The following is a 17,982-nucleotide window of genomic DNA, read 5'->3' as shown; positions in this document are numbered from 1 at the left end:
AAATTAAATGACGTCATTAGCTATGTTTTTTTTTTGTTTTTTTTTCTTTGTTTGCTAGTTTAACTGGTGGGACAGATAAGGAAGCTTCTTTACTGTGAAAGCGCACAGAAAAAGATACATGCTGAATCTTTTCAATGTTTGTTCAATCTTCATGATTTCACAATGTTTTGTTCAGATGAATATTTGTAATTTTACATGTAGAAATGCACCAGTATTTTTTTTACCAAAATAGCTCTGGGTTTAGCTTTGAGGAAGTGTGTTATAGAAGCAGCTTAGCAAAAGTTCCATTGCTAACATTCAGTGCTGACCTTCCAATGGAAAATCCATTTTCTCTCATAAAGAAGAATGCAATTTATTTCTCTAAAGCTGGAATGCTAACGGATACATGCGTATTTATCCTCAGACTCTCCCCTCTGCTTGTTTAGAGCACTAGTCAGTCACAGACAAATCCTTTATGATGCAAGGGAAAACAGACTTTGTAGCCTTACTCGGCCCCGTGTTAGTGCCAGGTTCACCGGAAAAGCCCCAGCAAATAAACAACTTCACAAAAAATAATTAATGAAGCTGTGGGAAAAGCGATTTAATTTCCTCTCACTGACTATGTGCATAGGTCTCTGAGAAGTGAGGTTCAGTATGAGAACAGAGAGGAAAAGTTGCTCTTAATATAGATTTGATCTGGCAAGTCATAACAGGGCAAATCAGAGCATGAAGATAACATTAAGTTAAATTGAATGTACTGAATGTGTCACAACTTCAATGTTTTTATTGATGACCTTTGACTCTCACCACCCTCCGTCCTTTCTTTCTTCCCCAACACATAGGATGAATATATCATTTGTTTGTTTGTTTGTTTGTTCTTACCCAGCAGTGCTCCAATAGCTCAGAACCCACAGAATTATTTTAACTAGTTATCAGAATCAGTAGCAACTTCTGTACAAATAAATAAATACAATATGCAATAAAGCAACCAAAAAATATTAGATATAGACTATAGACACAGAAACAAAACAAACAGACATAAAAACAACACATTATTAAGCAGCATACCATGAAAAGTCCGTTGCATAGCTTTGTTTCTGGATGCTGGTGATACAGTACACTGTTATAGGTCTCAAAGGAATCCCATTTCCTGTTACTAATTAAACAGCTGTTTCTGTATTTTGTTGAGCTGTGTCTTCCAGTAAGGAATAATGATCAATTGGAGGAAGCTCTTGACCTTTGAATTCGTTCATAGCCACAGGTTGCTTGTAAGCAGAGTAAGCAGAGAACTTCCTAAAAAAATGTCCACTCATTGGCCATTTATGTCCAATTGTGTGTTTTTTCTTCAAGCTTTGTATGATTCAGCTAAAATGGGCTAAACTAATATTAATTAACGTGTCAACTGCTTCTTGCAGATTTATAAATATTTAAACCTACAGCTAATCATTTCTACTTTACTAAATCCATATTTCTATTAAGAAAAAAAAATCTTACTACCATAATCTATTTTCTAGCTTATTTTCTAATTATCTGACATTTTTTGGATGCGCTGAAGCAAACCATAAATGATTCAAATGGAACATTCTTTTTTAGATGTAGCAATAAATACACTGAGTTAAATTCAAAAAGTTGTAACAAAAACCAGATGTTTGTTATTTTAAACATAAAAAAATATCTACGTTTACTGTCTAACATCTGTGCTGAGTTTATTTGTTTTGGAAGTAGTTGAAGAGGGTTTTCATATGTGTTTTCAGTCAGAAGAAACAGGTATACTGAGTCGTGCTAAATATGAATTTAAAACCTTTTGAAACTGTATGACCTATAATGCATCCCAGCTCAATGAGTTTATATCTACTCCAGAATGCTTGTTGACACCAGCCAGCTACTGTTTCATGTGTTACACTTTTATTGAGCCATTTTGAGTCAATTACTTCTGAAAAACAGATTTTATTGAGAGTTCCCTACTTTCACATGTCTATTCTGAATGTTAATTTGGATAAATAAAGCCTCTGTCAACATCATAAACAAAGCACCCGGTTGCCAGCTGTTGCCGGTTTATTTGAACAACGGTCCAGCTCTTGCCATTGGCTTTAGCATTCATTCATTCACTCAAAGGGCTGGCCCTTCCGGGACCGTAGCTTCCAGGAAATTCTATAAAGAAAGCAAATCTCCCATCTTTGCATGTGCCGTCTGCAAAGGAAATACAAAAGCAGTCACAAAACGGAAGCACTCATCAGATTTTCCAAGTGAAATGTATTCACATGTCTGTCTTTCAGCATAGTGACGCAAATTATGATGTGCACAAACTTTTATTTATTTATTTATTTGTTTATTTATTTATTTATTTATTTATTTGTTTATTTATTTTATTCAAGGTTACCAATATGAAAACAGTCTGAGCAAGATGCAGGGTTGCAAACTTTTTAAGTGTACAGAAGTACTTTGTACTTTTTGAGATTTTGAAATTGGAGACAAAATGTAGAAAAAAAAGAAAAAAAAAAGCTTGTTCACATATTTATGTGTTTCAGGGATTTGCAGCCAACCTACAAAAAAATGAAAGAAAGTGTAAGAAATCACCTGTAGACTTTTTGCATGGTCCTGAGTTAAAGGACACCTAGTCACCCTGACATTTTGTTCAATTTTTGTAAGTGCTCCTGTTACGTAATTGACAAGAGTCTATTGTCTGGCTACAGAACAGGCAGTGCTGGAGTAGGCACTTTCCCAACAAACCACTGTGCCCACAAAGCTGATCCCCTTTAAGGCTCAAGGCTACAAATCATGACTAATAAGACAGGCAAGGTTAATTTGAGGAGCTTGAACTTACATCTTATTGCAGGGTCCCAAATGTTCTCTGGACAGGGTGTTGTTTATTAATCTGATAGGAAAGTTAAACTGTGTGAAATTAGAAATTTTCCGAGGGTGTTCTGGCTCATATGTTTGGATTTCCATCTCATGGGGTTTATCCCTGAAGCAAATTTTAAGGACGGTTTACTCTCAATGCTCTGTGTTGCATATAAATTAGCAACCCAAATAGAAAGATCACCTTAAGTGAGTGAGAGGTTCAGTGCATCCAATGTCAGAAATAAGCAGTGAATGATACAAAGTGGGAAATAAAGTTGTTGCATATTTATAGAAGATATATGTCCATGTAATGAGCAGCATCAAGCCCTGCTCATCTTCCTTTGTTTCCTAAAAGCTTGATTTTTTTTGTCTGCCCTCAGTTGACTGGAGACACTTTAATTAAAAAAAAATTACAAGAAAGATTAATGAGTTGCATCTTAATAAAGTTGGTGCAATAACATACTCACCTAACACACGGTGAAATTTGACATCAGATATATCAAAACCGCTTTTTAATAATTCTGTTAAAGATCAAAATGTTGATTGGCTTAGAAGCTGGGAGATAATTGCTTTCTCACTTGTATCTTTGTTATGAGCAGCACTTTCAACCAAGATAATATAGCTCAGTAATGAATACAAAGTTTAAAAAAAGAGTCGAGAGACCAGTGACTAACAACACTCAAATGTGCTTGTCTTGTTTCATTAAAAGTAACAAAACACAATTCATTTCGAAATTAAAGCCATGTAACGTAACAATCTCTGCCATTAAACCAGATTTCTTAAATTTGAGATTTTACATTTACACATTCGTTAAACAGTATGTGTAATTGTGAGAAACTTGTAATTGCTGTGCTAGTCTTGATTTTAATATGTTAAATGAAAACCATTTTCCCCAGACTAGCAGAAATGTTTTACTTATTTTATAACCAGTGTTAAAAATGGGCATTAGAAGGAAAATTGTGTCTCATTTTTCTAGTGTTGAAATTACTTATTTGTATTTTAGAAAAGAAAGTTCTAAATTTCATAGAAGAGCTTATTTTGAAGGTGTTTAAGAATCTAAATGTGGTAACTATCTCTGATTAAGTCAAGACATTCCCATCATGTTGAGAAATAGGAACTATGTTGATTAAATTCAATGAAAAGTTCTGCTGTCTGAAGGAAATGAATTAAGGTCTGCATTTTATTAAATAATGACAAATATTAAATATAAAGTGTACCATAGTTTGCCATTCAGGGTGTAAGATTCATACACACATCCAAGCACTTTATGGTAGTACGCTATATTGACAGGAACCAGGGATGCTGTAATCTGCACCACCAGGCCCTTTGACCACCAGCTCCAGGTGAGACAGGTGAAGTGTCTTCCTGAAGGACACAACGGATGAGAAAACCCACCGGTCACAGGACAAATCCTTACTCACTTGAGCCACTGCCTTCCCCTTCTCACATTCAATGAGTGTGTCCAGTAACTAACAAACTAAATAACGCACAGATGTTTATGTGCTTGACAAGAGATCTTATTTACATAGTTTGATGCTCCCTTCAATACTTCTCGAGTCACTTAGGTGATGTAGAAAGGCCTGAAGACATGCATGAACACAGCCACTATCAGGGTCAGAGGACTGTCAGGTTTAGACTAGGTTTTACACTCTTTGGAAATGTGGAAGTGTTCTCAAAATATTTTTACTTCCAAACGGGGATGGAAGTAAAACGGGCAAATATCAAAATAAATACTGTTGAAAGTTTGAGAGATTTAATGTCACAGAATGCAGAAAAAAATAATAATGTGCTCTGACTAATGTATCTGGTCAAGAGAGCCTCTATATAATTATGTCACATACTGATCATGGATAGAACACAGCACTTTGTAGCTTGCAGCCTCAAATGCTCTAATTCAAAATGGTTTGCATTAAAAGCACCCAACACATCATGAGCAAGATTGATTTCTTTCTTGATTAACTTCTTTAAAATGTTTGCTGCTTTAAAACGTTCTAGCTTCGCATACTTGACATTACAAAGTGTTTTATGATTTGATTATTTGTAATAAAAAGAAAATATTTTTTGGTAAAGATATTTTTGCATTTCTTTGTTCATTAAATTAGATCTACCTATGTGACGGTGAGATTGAGTGAAATCATTTCAGGTATTTCTAAAATAATTATATCTGCATTTTAAAGATGGAGAGGTAGTCTAATTATAAGGAAATATGGAGAGAAAGAAAAAAAAGAAGAAAAAGTCTAGTAAAATACACATATTGAGCTCAAAATGTATTCATGTATGCAGTCATGTAAAACACTTTGTGTTATAATTGATTCTGAGGAAGTATATAAAAAGTAATGTATAAATAAAGTTAGTTTAGTAGTTAAATAAATATTAAATTGTGCAATTGTTACAAAGCATGTGTCTTGCACAAGAGGTAAAATTGGAATAATTAACATTAGTGCAAACTAATGTTGTTTCTTTATCCCGCAGAAGTGTCCAGGAGATTTTGGCTAATTGAAAGCTTTAGGTAAACATCCATTCACTTCTGAAAACCCACCCTTCCTCAGCCAGGATGCTTAGCTGCCCATGCTGTAGACATTCCAGTCTGATTGGCTTAGCTGCTGGCCTCCGTCCCAAAGGGCGTCTGTATAAAAACTCCCCAAGTGGTGAAATCCAGAGACAGACAGCAAACAAAGCTCAAGGAGACTTGCAAAGGGCTAACAGGAAATAACAATTCTCTTCTAAGTGCCGCAACTGAAAGCGTCTGAAAATGTGCAAAGGATTAGCTGCATTACCGCAAACCTGTCTTGAGAGGTAAGAGTGTTATTCACCTGTTTTTAACTGTGCAAAACAAGATGTAAACTGTGTTGTTACTCAGTTTGGGTGCTGAAAAGTTTCGAGGGAAGTTCAAATGTGTTTTTTTTTTTTTTCTATCTCAGATTAACATCTTGTCCCAAGTATTTTTTTCTGGTTTTATGAGGCTCTTCAAATTAATTTTGTTATTATTTGTAACAGCATGAAAGTTAATATCTTTTTTTCTTTTTTTTAAAGTAACTTTGCAACAACCCGAGATCAACACAATCTGTTTGTCTACTATAGCTTTATCAGAATCATAAAACAAAACCATTTGGTTTTAAACAACGTTATCAGCACAATGGCATGATGGTGATTTATATCCCGAGGACTTTGACTGGATCGCTGTTACTTTTTCCAAGATGTCAAACCAAAAACGTAACATCTGCTCTTGATCTGCCTAACCCAGGGCCAAAGAGATCAAGTCAAAGTTGGGAGTTTTGCTTCAGAAGCCTGATAATGCCATCGACCTCATCATCCCATACCCGGAGAAGGTTGACAAGAAGCCGGAGAAGCTGCAGAAGTGAGTGTTCTGTTTTGTTCTACAAGACTAATGATTGGCTGTGCCTGCTAGGTGGCCTGTGTATTGCCTGTTGCCTTAACCAGATAAGTGAAGGTGAAGTGGAAGAACAGGGCCCTGAGCATTCACAAAGAGGTGCTGATCAAAAGAGATTAGACCTGCCCAGACATTGATTTGGCTCAGATGTCAAATGCTACAAAGCAGATACCTTGAAGAGATTTCTAGGAGATAAAATTGTGTGGGAGACATTCGACCTTCCTTTTTTTGTTTCTTTTGTTTTGTCTTTTCTTTGCCTCGACTCTGTCGCATTACAACCGTGTAAGTATGAAATATTTTTGTACTTATCTTAGCTAAACGACAAGAAAAACCATCAAAATTTATCTCGGATGTAGTTGCCTAATGAGCAATCATGGAACTGGAATGCTCAGATAAACACAGGCTGCTGTTGACAAATTGTTTGATTGCAATACTTACAGTTCTGTCGCTAATCTTTCCAGAAGCATTTAAGACCTGAAGCTCTGAAGAACTGTGCAGAAAACAGAGCATAGAGGGGGCAGAAATGTCACAACATGTTAAGATCAAACACAAACTTAGATATCCATTGTACCCCTTTGAACTTGTTTTAAAGATTAAAGTCAGAGTTGAAATCGTTCTTGTTACTGGTGTGACGCACACCAAATACCAGATGGAACCTGCTTTGGGGAAATGTTTCCCAGAGTTTAATCAACTGGAAAAACATGTCTGAGGTTGGAGTCTTTGTGGATCTGAAATACGTGCGCTACATATGTGAATATTTATGTCATTTAATTATTATTTTTTTAATAAATTCAGAATTTCCTTCTGGAGCTGAACATTTTATTTTTGCTTGTTTTTTTTTTATAATATCACCTTGGTGTTCTGTTGAAATTACAGGGCACTAGAGTCAGGCACAACACTTAAGTGTGGAAGCTGAGACATCTTTTCAAAACCAAAATTTCAGACATGTCCTCCATTGCTTCTCTTTATTTTAAAACTCATAACTCACACTGATCTATGGTTTCTCATCAGATTTTTCTTGAAATTGTTCTCCAATTGAGGAAAAAAAAAAAAAAAAACTAAAAATTTTACTAAGCACCCCCACCAGAAATATCCATAAATTCAATTCTTACTATTTATTTTCTTTTTCTCCATGCAGGCCTACTCCTGAGGAGGCTGCTCAGTGGCGTGAGAGTCTGGAGCGAGTCCTGAACAACAGCTGTAGGTCCCGTTCTTTCCTTGAGCTCTAACAGTGGCTATGTTAGTTGCTGTGGATTTTATTTGTAACCACAACTGGATTTGTAGAAAGAAAGGTTGTCTCTTTAAAAACAAATGTTTTTAAAGAGACAATACTGGTTAATAAAGACTTTAGTTTTTTTTTTGTCTTTGTTTTTCCCCAAACTGCGTGACTCGCATATTCTATCTCAACAGTTTCGGTGTCTGAAATCTAAAAATTGCACATAACAGCAATTTTAAAATGACACATTGCAGCATTCGGGTTTGAGTCGTTGGGAGTGCAGCCAAGCAAAGATGCTGCAAAAAGCATCATTATTTTGTTCTATTCACACCATTACACAGCATCTAGAGCCACTGATGTCTAAACAGCATATACTCCTCTCCTGATGCCCAGTCTCTGTCTTGTTTAAACAGATTCAGCACACCAAGCAAGGCTTGGTTTCCATAAACATTTTTACAGCTTGTGTGCTTGTTTAAAAGCCTGAATGATAGTAGTTAGGATTGAAATTAGTAATGGAAAATATAATGATGAGGATATTTTCTTTTAGTATCTCTTCCAAGTAAGTTTGTTTAAGGTTTACAGGACTAAAAAGATCAGATTTTCAATTTGTGAGTGCAAAAATGGTCCAGCAATGAAAAAGTTTAAAAACTAGATTTGTAACCAGTTCATGTACACTTTTAGATCTAACCATTTAAATAAATTTGCATGTGCAATTGATCAAGTAGCTTAACATCTTCATAAACAAGATAAAACTTGGGTCAATGTTTCAAACAAGTGAAAGCTCAATGTGGCTCTATGAATTGTGTCCACTGATGAGCAGCTGGAAGGAAGAAAGAAACTTTTCGAAAAGTAAAAAGTTCTGTGTTATTCTAGTTGTACTATGAAAACAGGGACATAATGATGAAGGAAAGAACAAAGTTTTAGAAACTCTTATTACTCGGCAACATATTAAAATAATCAGGCATCTGTTGTAGCAACATTCACTCCATGCAACCACCCAGAAAAACAAAGACCCGTGACTAAATGTAAGCATAGTAAAGAGCCTGCAAAAAAGTAATCTACAAGGCCATATTTAGATTGGAATATCTTAAAAGATGATGTTAACATTGGAGTAGTTTAGGTGCCAATCTAAACTAGGAGAAATGTTCGCAACGCTCAGTGTGGGAAAACACATTTATATTCTCTGAGCATACCACAAGCAGACCTCCTGCTCCACTGTTTACCTCACAAAGTGCTCAGAAAGCCTAACTGGAGAGACGGATGATTACCTCTAACAGTTAATGATATTTATCCATACATGTAAACTATCCTGCTAATAAGTCATTTGTGTTAAAACCACGTAGAGATGTCACCGAGCAGCTGATTTGTGTACACTGAAACATCTTCTCTGGGGGGCTCAGTGGGTGGCAAAAGGCCTTCCTAAGTGACTTCTTTAGCACAGTTTGAGGCTCAAAGATATATTTGTATAGCCTTTGCATGCTTGAGTTAGTCTGTGTACGCACTTATGCTTGTGTGTTTAAAGCTGCCCATGAAGGTTACTCGTGTGTTGGTAACGTCTCTAGGGAGACATCAGACAGAGTCCACAGGGCTCATTTATATCTCAGTTGCTGCTACCCGCTGTGTCATGATCGTTTAATGACTTTCCATCAACATTAGCAAAGTAGCTCATACAGGAAAATTATATTTCTTTCACTTAATGTTGAAACCAACCAATACTAAGAATAAAATCAAAATTCTGCTGACACAAGCGTTGAGCTAAACAGTCTTTAATTTTTGATATACACAAAGTGTTTGTCATTTGTGCCTGTGAATGTGTGCTTCCTCATATGTGTGTCCTTGTACTAAAGGTCTGTCAAAAAAAAAAAAAAAGGAAAAGCTGGAGCTTGATTGCGACTCAGAGCTATTTTGGACCAAGCCGCCATTTAGATGGAAGATAAAAGCCTAAGGCCACAGCAGAATGCTTATCATCTGCAACACCGGCTTGTTCAGACAATGGGAGCTTTCACCGGCATTGTGTAAAATCACAATAACCCTGGCTGAGATGTGTGGATCTTATGCTTTGGGATAACCACAGCGCATTTACTTTGAAAGTAACAAATCGTTCCTGAAAGTACATAGTTAGAATGCAATTCTATGAAGTAACAACAAAAGGTAAATCTTCCAAAATGGAAAAGAATGCAGTTCATGCGTTCAGCAATAATAAGAATTTGTGGTAACCCATGTCACCTAAACATCGAACGTTATGTCTGATTTAATGTCAGACAGTGATTTAAAAAAAAAAAAAAAGTGTGTTAAGACAGCGCAGTTATTAAGAGCAACCATATTTTGGGCCTCATTTGTATTAAGTGAAGAAAACTGAAACGTCTTTGGGAAACCTTTGGTCAACGTAAATATGTTTTGGTAAGAACAATGAGATGAAACACTTTACAACACATTCCACTTCTGTCATTCTATGGAATACTCTCCTAAAGCTTTGAAGTCTTCAATATGTCTTTCTAGATAACATGAGAGTCTTTGTCATTTTTTTGGTTGACAATAATTTTGGCCCTGGTGTTTTCCCTTAAATGCCCTTTTTTGCCCACTCTATTTTTCATTGAGGATAACTGATAACCTAATGTTTGGCAAATGAGTCCATGATGCTCTGAATGTTGTTTTGTTGTCTTTTTCTCCTGGATTAGACTGGTAGGCTGGCCACTCCTAGGAAGGTTCATCAGTGGTCCAAATTTTTACAACTGTTTGCAATACAGTCATAGAGTTCCAAAACCTTATGAGTGGCTTTTTAAAAGTGACTATTAAATGTGGTAAGTAGAGGTTAAATAGATAAACAGATGTTATATTTAAGTAATTCCTTTGTCATATAAATTCAACTAGCAACCAACCCAAAGATTTTTAGCGTTTTTCTTCCTCGTGTGATGTAATTAATGTGGCTGTAAACTGATATGCTTTGCTCAAGTGTCACGCAGATGTATAGTTAATGCTTAAAGCAAATCTATTATTGTGTTCTCCTCATTGATTTTATTAACTCCCTCTGTCTTTGACAGATGGCCTGGCTGCTTTCCGCAGTTTCCTTCAGTCTGAGTTCAGTGATGAAAACATCGAGTTCTGGATGGCCTGCGAGGACTTCAAGAAGACAAAGAATCCTATGAAGATGGCTGCCAAGGCCAAAAAGATCTATGAAGACTTCATCCAGTCAGAGGGACCCCGAGAGGTCAGAGAATGCCCATTCCTATGTTATATTCTATAATATAATATTCCATATTAATATTATATATGAATAGAATAAGTTATTTATATTGTATGTGCCCATTAAGCAATGTTAGACTCGATTTGTGTCTGTTTTTTTCTGCTAACTGCATATTTTATAACTTTTCCTCACCAGGTGAACATTGACCACTTCACCAAGGATGTGACCCTGAGGAACCTGGTGGCTTTGTCATCTTCTACCTTTGATCTGGCTCAAAAGAGAATTTATGCCCTGATGGAGAAAGACTCCTTTGGTCGTTTCCTCCGTTCTGACCAGTACCAGGAGCTTCTGGTCAACTAAGCCAAGAAAGAGGCCAGGAAGGTGGGGAGGTTTCAAACAGCAGCTGATTTTTAAAAATGAAGCCAAATTCACACATTTGATTCAAGCAAATATATATAAAGCACTTCTGCATATGACTGAGTAAAGAATTTAACTATTCTCAAAATTAGGTTTCAAAATTTGGCTCTAAATTTATTTAAAATGACAAACTGCATCTTGAAACAGCCCCATCTTTCCACGTAACACATGTTCCTGAATTTCTATCTGAACTAGAGATTTTTGGGGAAGTTGATTGAACCTGTTATTGTTAAAGTTTCCCCTGGTATATTCGTCAGATATATCTCCTCAATATTCAAAGTAACTGAAACAAAAAAAGATTAGAAAGCAGGAACATTTTCATTTTTCAATTTGCTCCTTTAATTTGGGATGAGAAAACATCTGAATACACTTTAAAAAAAAACAAATGTTACATCTGTCAAAATTTATGAGATATTTCAAAAGTTGCTTTGCCACAAATCCATCAATTTTACCATAGAACTTTAAGTTCTAAGACTTTCTACATCAATATTTTGTTTGTAAACATTTATATATACAAAAAAAAAAAAAACGATGACGATGGCTTAATCTTATGAGGAAATAGTTGCATTTCTAAGTAAGCCTTGGGAGTGTTCGTTGGTTTAATTTCAGAGCAAATAATTAATGAAATAAGTAATTTCACAAAACAGACTTTAAGCATGCAAACTGACAAACGTTATTATTTTCATTCTTACTGACCAACAAAATTCTTCTTAACAGATGATGACCAGTTTAGATAGTCTTCATGAGAAAAATGCATTAAAAGTTTTCTAAAACTGAATGTAAGACTATATCATGCTTATGTGATTTTAACAATAAAACTCTATAAACACTTATTTTACATACATTTTAGTGTCTGGGAGAGAAATGAGTCATTTATCTATAAAAAAGACATGCAAAGGAAGCTGTTGCAAGTCAAGGGCAAAACATTTAAAATCCTTTGTTATCATAATTTACTTATAAGTATGAAGCTGTATCAGTGCACAAAAATGGATTTTCCTGTTTCTCCACATAACTGTTTCACATTTCCATTATTAGCACACTTGGATTATTACCAAACCCACCTTTTAGTTGTAATTCCTCCTGTGGGAGCAATTCATGAGAACAGTGCTGACTAGCTGGCTCAGTGGTTCAACCCTTAGGTTGCCACTAAAATGCAAGTTGCTAAGATGGGAAAACCAAGTAGGAGGGAATCTCAATTTTATAAACGGCATAAACAGAGTTGTGGGTTCATATGAAGAAAGTTCTTTTTTATTTCCCCATGTGATAAAACTAAAGTTTCACTGCAAGTACACATGCCAGGTCCCTAAGAGGTCCAGTTAATAAAAACATGGGAGAAGGAACTTAAAGGTTTGCAGCACTTGATAATACCATGCCATGTAGGCAATTATATTTGTAAATCCACTTATTGCAAGTTAACTTTAAGACTCAAATGAATATCCACAGGAGAAACATTATCAAAATTACAAATCCTGTAGTTTTTTTTATTTTATTTTTACAATTATCTCCATTATACAGCATTTAAACCACAAGACATCAATTTTTTTAAGCTACAAGAAATCATAAATCACCCAGGTACACTTGGTCAAGATAATCTGATATAATGCAGAGGTTGTTGTAAGAGTGCAATGTTTAAGTGTAAAGTGTTTTGCAATGAGTTGATTGTTGACAAATGTATTCATCATTAAATGTGATTATATGTACTCTTTTTTCCTTTTAAATTTAGAAATTATTTTTTAACCACCACTGAAAACAAATCTATATTCAATATATTCAGCATTTTAAGCCCTTAACATACCAATACAGCTCACTAATTTCAGATGGTATTTAAAAAAAAAAAACATTTTCAAGTCATTAACTGAATTTTAAACTTCCTATATACTGCACTAGATGACAAGTACATCAATTATCCAATCATTTTGGAGAGAATTGTCGACAGGGTCCATAGGGGCACAGATTGACCAGTCTGGTGCCAGAACCCTAGAACTACAAGCTAATAAATCATTGGAATATCATAAAATATATAATGTGAGGGCTTTAATAATGCTGAATATATGTAATTGCATGTAGCCTTGCATGTATGTTTTGTAGTGGATCACATAAAATATATATAATGCATACAATTGTTGAAGATGTATTTATTTATATTTGTAAATACCCATCTAAGTTATTCTAAATACAACAATGGAGTCAATGATTCTTTTCATGGAGAGCTGCAGAGAGCTCATAGGATCTTTCTACTGTTATAAAAACAAACTTTGACTTTCTTTTGTCACTGTTTTTCTTCACTAGACAACTATAAAGTTTTGTGGATGCAAAGATTACTTTTTTGTCATGGGGATCAAAGTGTTATAGCGGGTTTGGAAGACTTGGTGAGATGATCTTCAAACGGAAAAAGCTTTTTCTTAAATAGAAAAAAATCCTAGAGAAGAGTTTCAAGGCTATTGTTCCGCTGAAGGCAGACGCCAGCATTTACTCTCACAACAAGGAGACTAAACCGAACTTGTTTCTAAATGAATGTCAGCTCAAAATAGTAAAAGAGAAAAAAAACGATGTCTTTTGCAAATCGTATGACAACTTTAGTCAGAACATAATGAAATAAATTAAAGACCTCCTTTAGTTTTGTCTAAATGGTGGACTGGACAGAACAAAAATCAAAAGCTGCACATAGCACAAGGCTGCATGTAAGAAGTACGCAACTCAAACGTCAGTAGGGTTTGAAGAGCAGAGCGGAAGCAGACGCGTCTGAAGAACTGGCTGCAAACAGTGTCACAAATTCCAAGGACCCATCAGTTACTGCAAGATTTCTTGGGCGTAATGGAAAAGGTCACATACTTTTAGTCCCCAAAGGAGGTCGGTGACTTTCTGACCGAAACTTTGTTTAGCTGCATAACATACAATACTTTGACATATTTCCAGAAACCTGGTAATGTGAAGTCTTAAAGTTATGTCATGTGAAAAGGCTGAATATATATATATATATATATATATATATATATATATATATATATATATATATATATATATATATATATATATATATATATATAAATCAATTGTGTTTACCAGTATACAATATAACTATTATCTTGCTAAGGCTTGCAAGGCATGTGAAACTGCCATAGCACTCGTGTTACTGTCTACAGTTCATTCATTCATAAACTTTATGTATACATTTAATTCCTATGAAAAATATTATTGAATTCACTATGCAATACAAAATGTGTTTTGTTACAAGTAAACATCATTCAAATATCACAAAATGTATGTTTCTTTTAAAGTTTCCTGTCTGGGAGTGTTGCTCTCAGAAGTACCTGACTGCCAAGGAGATCGACACACTTGTCCCCGAGGTAGACATGGTGAAATCGGAGCCCCAGACACCCAAAGCTCCAAATCTCCCATCCACAAGGGCATACCCCCACAAGAGAGCTCCAAACCCAACACAACCATGAACCATGAGCCCACCACATGAGCCCACTCCAAGCCCCCTCCATCCTTGACGCCCTTGGTGCCAGCCCCTCCAGCGTAGTTGGAGGGGTTGTAAAGTATAAAATATCAGGCTTAGTAGACTTATGGTCAGATTTAAAACCTTTTGGAAAAGTAAAGTTAAAACATAAATGCAACATAACATGCTAATACTGAAGAGGTGGTGATTTCTTGCGTCAAATCTTGTGTCAATTTATGCCCACAATAATAATGACTAATTTGCCATTCTCAACACAATATTTGAACCACATAGTTGTATAATCTACCACCATTTATCATCTAGATGTCATCTGTACATCTACGCATTCTAATCTGTAATATATATTCATCAGTCACAACAGTACATCAGACGGGCAATCCTAATTCAATTTTTAAGCACTCAATGATTGGAACTTGGAAAAAAATGTCAGAACCTTAATTTTATTGTTGACTTTTATGAACCTAGTAAAATCCATAGTATGTTATCAATGTACCTTCTTTTAAAAACAAGTTGACTTGTCACATGAATGATGTGGCTGTATTTTGTTGTTGTTATTATTCTGTTTTCTAATGTATGTTGTTAAATAATTGACATGCTTCTTTGTCTTCTGTTTGTATTATCTCGTTTTTTTCAGGTCTGAATTCAAGTCCATTCAGACTTTAAGCCACTGGCTTTCCCCAAACTAGTCAGAGGATCATGTCTTCATGTTAATAAATTCACATGAAATTATGAAACTCACAGAGTCTTTGTGCTCAGTCAGGTTTAGAATGACACCATGTCTAATCTTCCCTTTATTTAGTGTTTGCAGGATTTATTGAAAGCAGATGGTGTGGATAGGATGAACTCAAAACCCTTACACAGTGAACAGTGACGTCGGCCCTCATTCACACGATTCATTTTTGTCTGTCACAGTAATTAAGGTACTTGACCTAGAAAACGAAGACGGCCAAGCCCAATTTAAATTCCACTTTCATTCTGTGAAGATCAGTGTAATATTTTACTGAAAATTTTGTGAACAATGTCTGTTAATCACACAATCACAATCAAAGAGCACATTATGAAACTCAAGATCAGGAGTGCAATATTCTTCAGTTTCTATGGTGACAAATAATTCATGTTTGGTGCAGAACATGACTTGTTAATCTGTTGATTCTATGCTGACAGTCAATACTTGATAGTCACAGGTGTGAATCTTACCTAATCTGGAGTGACGTTCTATAGAGCATTGAGCAGATACGTTGTTTGCCATATTCAGTCATGTCTCACCTGCTGACCAGCTGTCCTTTGTTTGTCAACCTGCCTGTTAACTCCTGCCACTTATCAGCTTCAGACTGCTTACAGCTTACCCAGCTGCTTCTCTTTGTCTGATTAAGCTTCATGTGTCTTCTAAGAAAGCCCATAATACACTCAGTTTAATCCGTTTAAGTTTGTCTGAGCTTAAATGTCAAGGGATAAATACTCCCAAATCCAAAACATTGCTTGATTAATTTCCATCATCCTTATTTTAGTCAAGTTAAGTTTATTTACATAGCATATTTCAGCAACAAGGGAATTCCAAGTTCTTTACATCATAAAAATATAATACCGTAACAAATTCTGAAACAAGCAATAAATATTACATTGCTTCAAATGCCATCATCAAGCAAGTACGCATCAAATATATTAACATTAATCAAAGGCAACTCTAAGTGGGAGGGTTTTTTAATGTAAATGAAGTCAGTGTTTCAGCTGTTTTGGAGTTTTCTGAAAGTTTGTTTTTGGAGTTAATGTAAGGACATTAGAGCTGGGGTGATGTGCTCTTCTATTCTCGTTTTAGTGAGAACGTGATGGCATCATCTGCTCCAAAGCCTACAGGAAGTCCTCGCCGATCATTCGCCCTCAAGCAGAAGGTGACAAAAATGCAAGGTTGGATTTCTTTCAGTCTTTTAAGGCTTGCCCTGGGTCTGTACCAAACTGGACTGAAGGTGTTTTGGAACATTCACTAAAAGAGCCACCTTGTGGACAGGTTCAGGAATAGCACTGATGTATTATAACAACTTATAAGATTGAGAACCCTGACAAGGGAGACAATGATGGAGATGGTGCCTTGTGGTGTGGTCGCCACAAGGCAGGAGTGGCGCTGACCTGCAATACCCATCCAAACGCTTGCAGGTTTAATTTCTGTTGCAACCATAGCTTTATGGCAGCCTTTTCTGTCAGGATGAACATTAGTGATCTCATGAAAAAAAGAAAGAAATGCTAGGAATTTTAGATTGTTTTGAAAATGTACTTCATGGAAACAAAAAAATAGGAGCCGTTGACTCCCTTATGAGGTCGTGTTGTGGGTGCTTAAACATGTTCATTTAAGTTTCATTTAAGTCTCTTTCATTTTTCGAAAGTATCAACGTTCACAGTTGCACAACATAAAGTTCCACAAGTCAGCATGGCATGCCACATTTGACTATTGGTATTATTATTGTTATTATTATTACGATTCAAAACATGATTAAAAGGCATTTAGTTTATTATCAAAACTATGCTTTTAAAAAAGTTTGGCCAATTCCTCAAAAGCAATTGCTCACTAACTTGCCCCTTTAAAAAAATCTTTACCATCCCATGATTATTAGGTTATTTTGATGCAAACTAAACTGATGGATTTGGTATAGTATTCCCTGTAAACCTCTACCCACTTTGAAAGATCCTGTGGGCCTGATTTCCCTGTATGTGTTGCAGTCCAGACTGTTTTCATCTGTGCTTATGACATAGAAAAACGATCTACAATGCCAGTGGCTTACTTCTACCTGTTATGTTCGGTGTTTTCTGTGTAGTTATTTTTGAGGTTTTCTGTGTTTCCTGTTCCTGTCCTGTCTTCCCTGTTGATTGCTTCCCAGGTGTTTCTAGTTACCTGATTACCCTCCCTGTGTATTTAAGCCCACCTGTTGTCTTTGTCTCTTGTTGGGTCTTCGTCTAATGTCAGTTTTGTCTGTTGAGAGCTGGGCAGTTGAACTGGATAGTCCTGGTTAAGCTTAGCTCTCCTATTCAGTCTTCCTGTTTGGAGCTTCCTTCATTAAATCACATCATTTTCACCACAACCTGGGTTCAGCCTGCGTCTCTCCTCACCACCTCCCACTTGATGACTCTACCCTTTAAAATACTTCAAGATGTATTTCAAAGAAAATGCCTGTAATTACACTCCTAACATAGAGAGTACCTGACATTTTTCCTTGTCTATGCTGATGCCACCAACAATGCCAGGTAATTCATTTTCAGTTCTATTTCTGTATGAAGTAAAATATAAAACTTTGAGTGTTATTAAGCATACTTGTGAGGCTACATCATCACAAATGTTTTCTTATTGTAAGTCTGAGGCAATATTCTAATTTTAAACATATTGAATAAATAAAGAAAACTAGAGGCTTGAAAACAATAGTCTGTATGCCATCCAGATCATTTATTCCCCCTCAAGCAATGAGTTGTGGGAATAATTAAAGTTTTTAATAATGTTCTAATTT

General features: G+C 35.7%; 1 protein-coding gene across 1 annotated transcript; it reads left to right on the top strand.

Annotated features, from left to right (window-relative positions):
* The first annotated feature begins 5,459 nt into the window (after positions 1 to 5,459).
* On the top strand, positions 5,460 to 13,292 carry LOC106904551 (regulator of G protein signaling 5-like). The gene is made up of 5 exons (XM_014968942.2): positions 5,460 to 5,616; positions 6,065 to 6,178; positions 7,350 to 7,411; positions 10,469 to 10,635; positions 10,807 to 13,292. The coding sequence occupies exons 1-5, from the start codon at positions 5,573 to 5,575 to the stop codon at positions 10,969 to 10,971; spliced, it is 552 nt and encodes a 183-aa protein (XP_014824428.1). The 5' UTR covers positions 5,460 to 5,572; the 3' UTR covers positions 10,972 to 13,292.
* Positions 13,293 to 17,982: the final 4,690 nt, after the last annotated feature.

Source organism: Poecilia mexicana, unplaced genomic scaffold, assembly GCF_051168715.1.
Source record: "Poecilia mexicana isolate PSO_F unplaced genomic scaffold, ASM5116871v1 scaffold_4, whole genome shotgun sequence".
NCBI classification, from domain to species: Eukaryota; Metazoa; Chordata; class Actinopteri; order Cyprinodontiformes; family Poeciliidae; genus Poecilia; species Poecilia mexicana.
The sequence above is the reverse complement of the archived record's forward strand: the minus strand, read 5'-3'. Positions and strand labels throughout refer to the sequence as shown.

Bases quoted from the DNA above. Each gene is read 5' to 3' on its own strand.
- LOC106904551 (XM_014968942.2), top strand. From the start codon at position 5,573: ATGTGCAAAGGATTAGCTGCATTACCGCAAACCTGTCTTGAGAG. The intron at 6,179-7,349 runs GTGAGTGTTCTG...TTCTCCATGCAG, and splicing joins AAGCCGGAGAAGCTGCAGAA to GCCTACTCCTGAGGAGGCTG. The intron at 10,636-10,806 runs GTCAGAGAATGC...TTTCCTCACCAG, and splicing joins AGTCAGAGGGACCCCGAGAG to GTGAACATTGACCACTTCAC.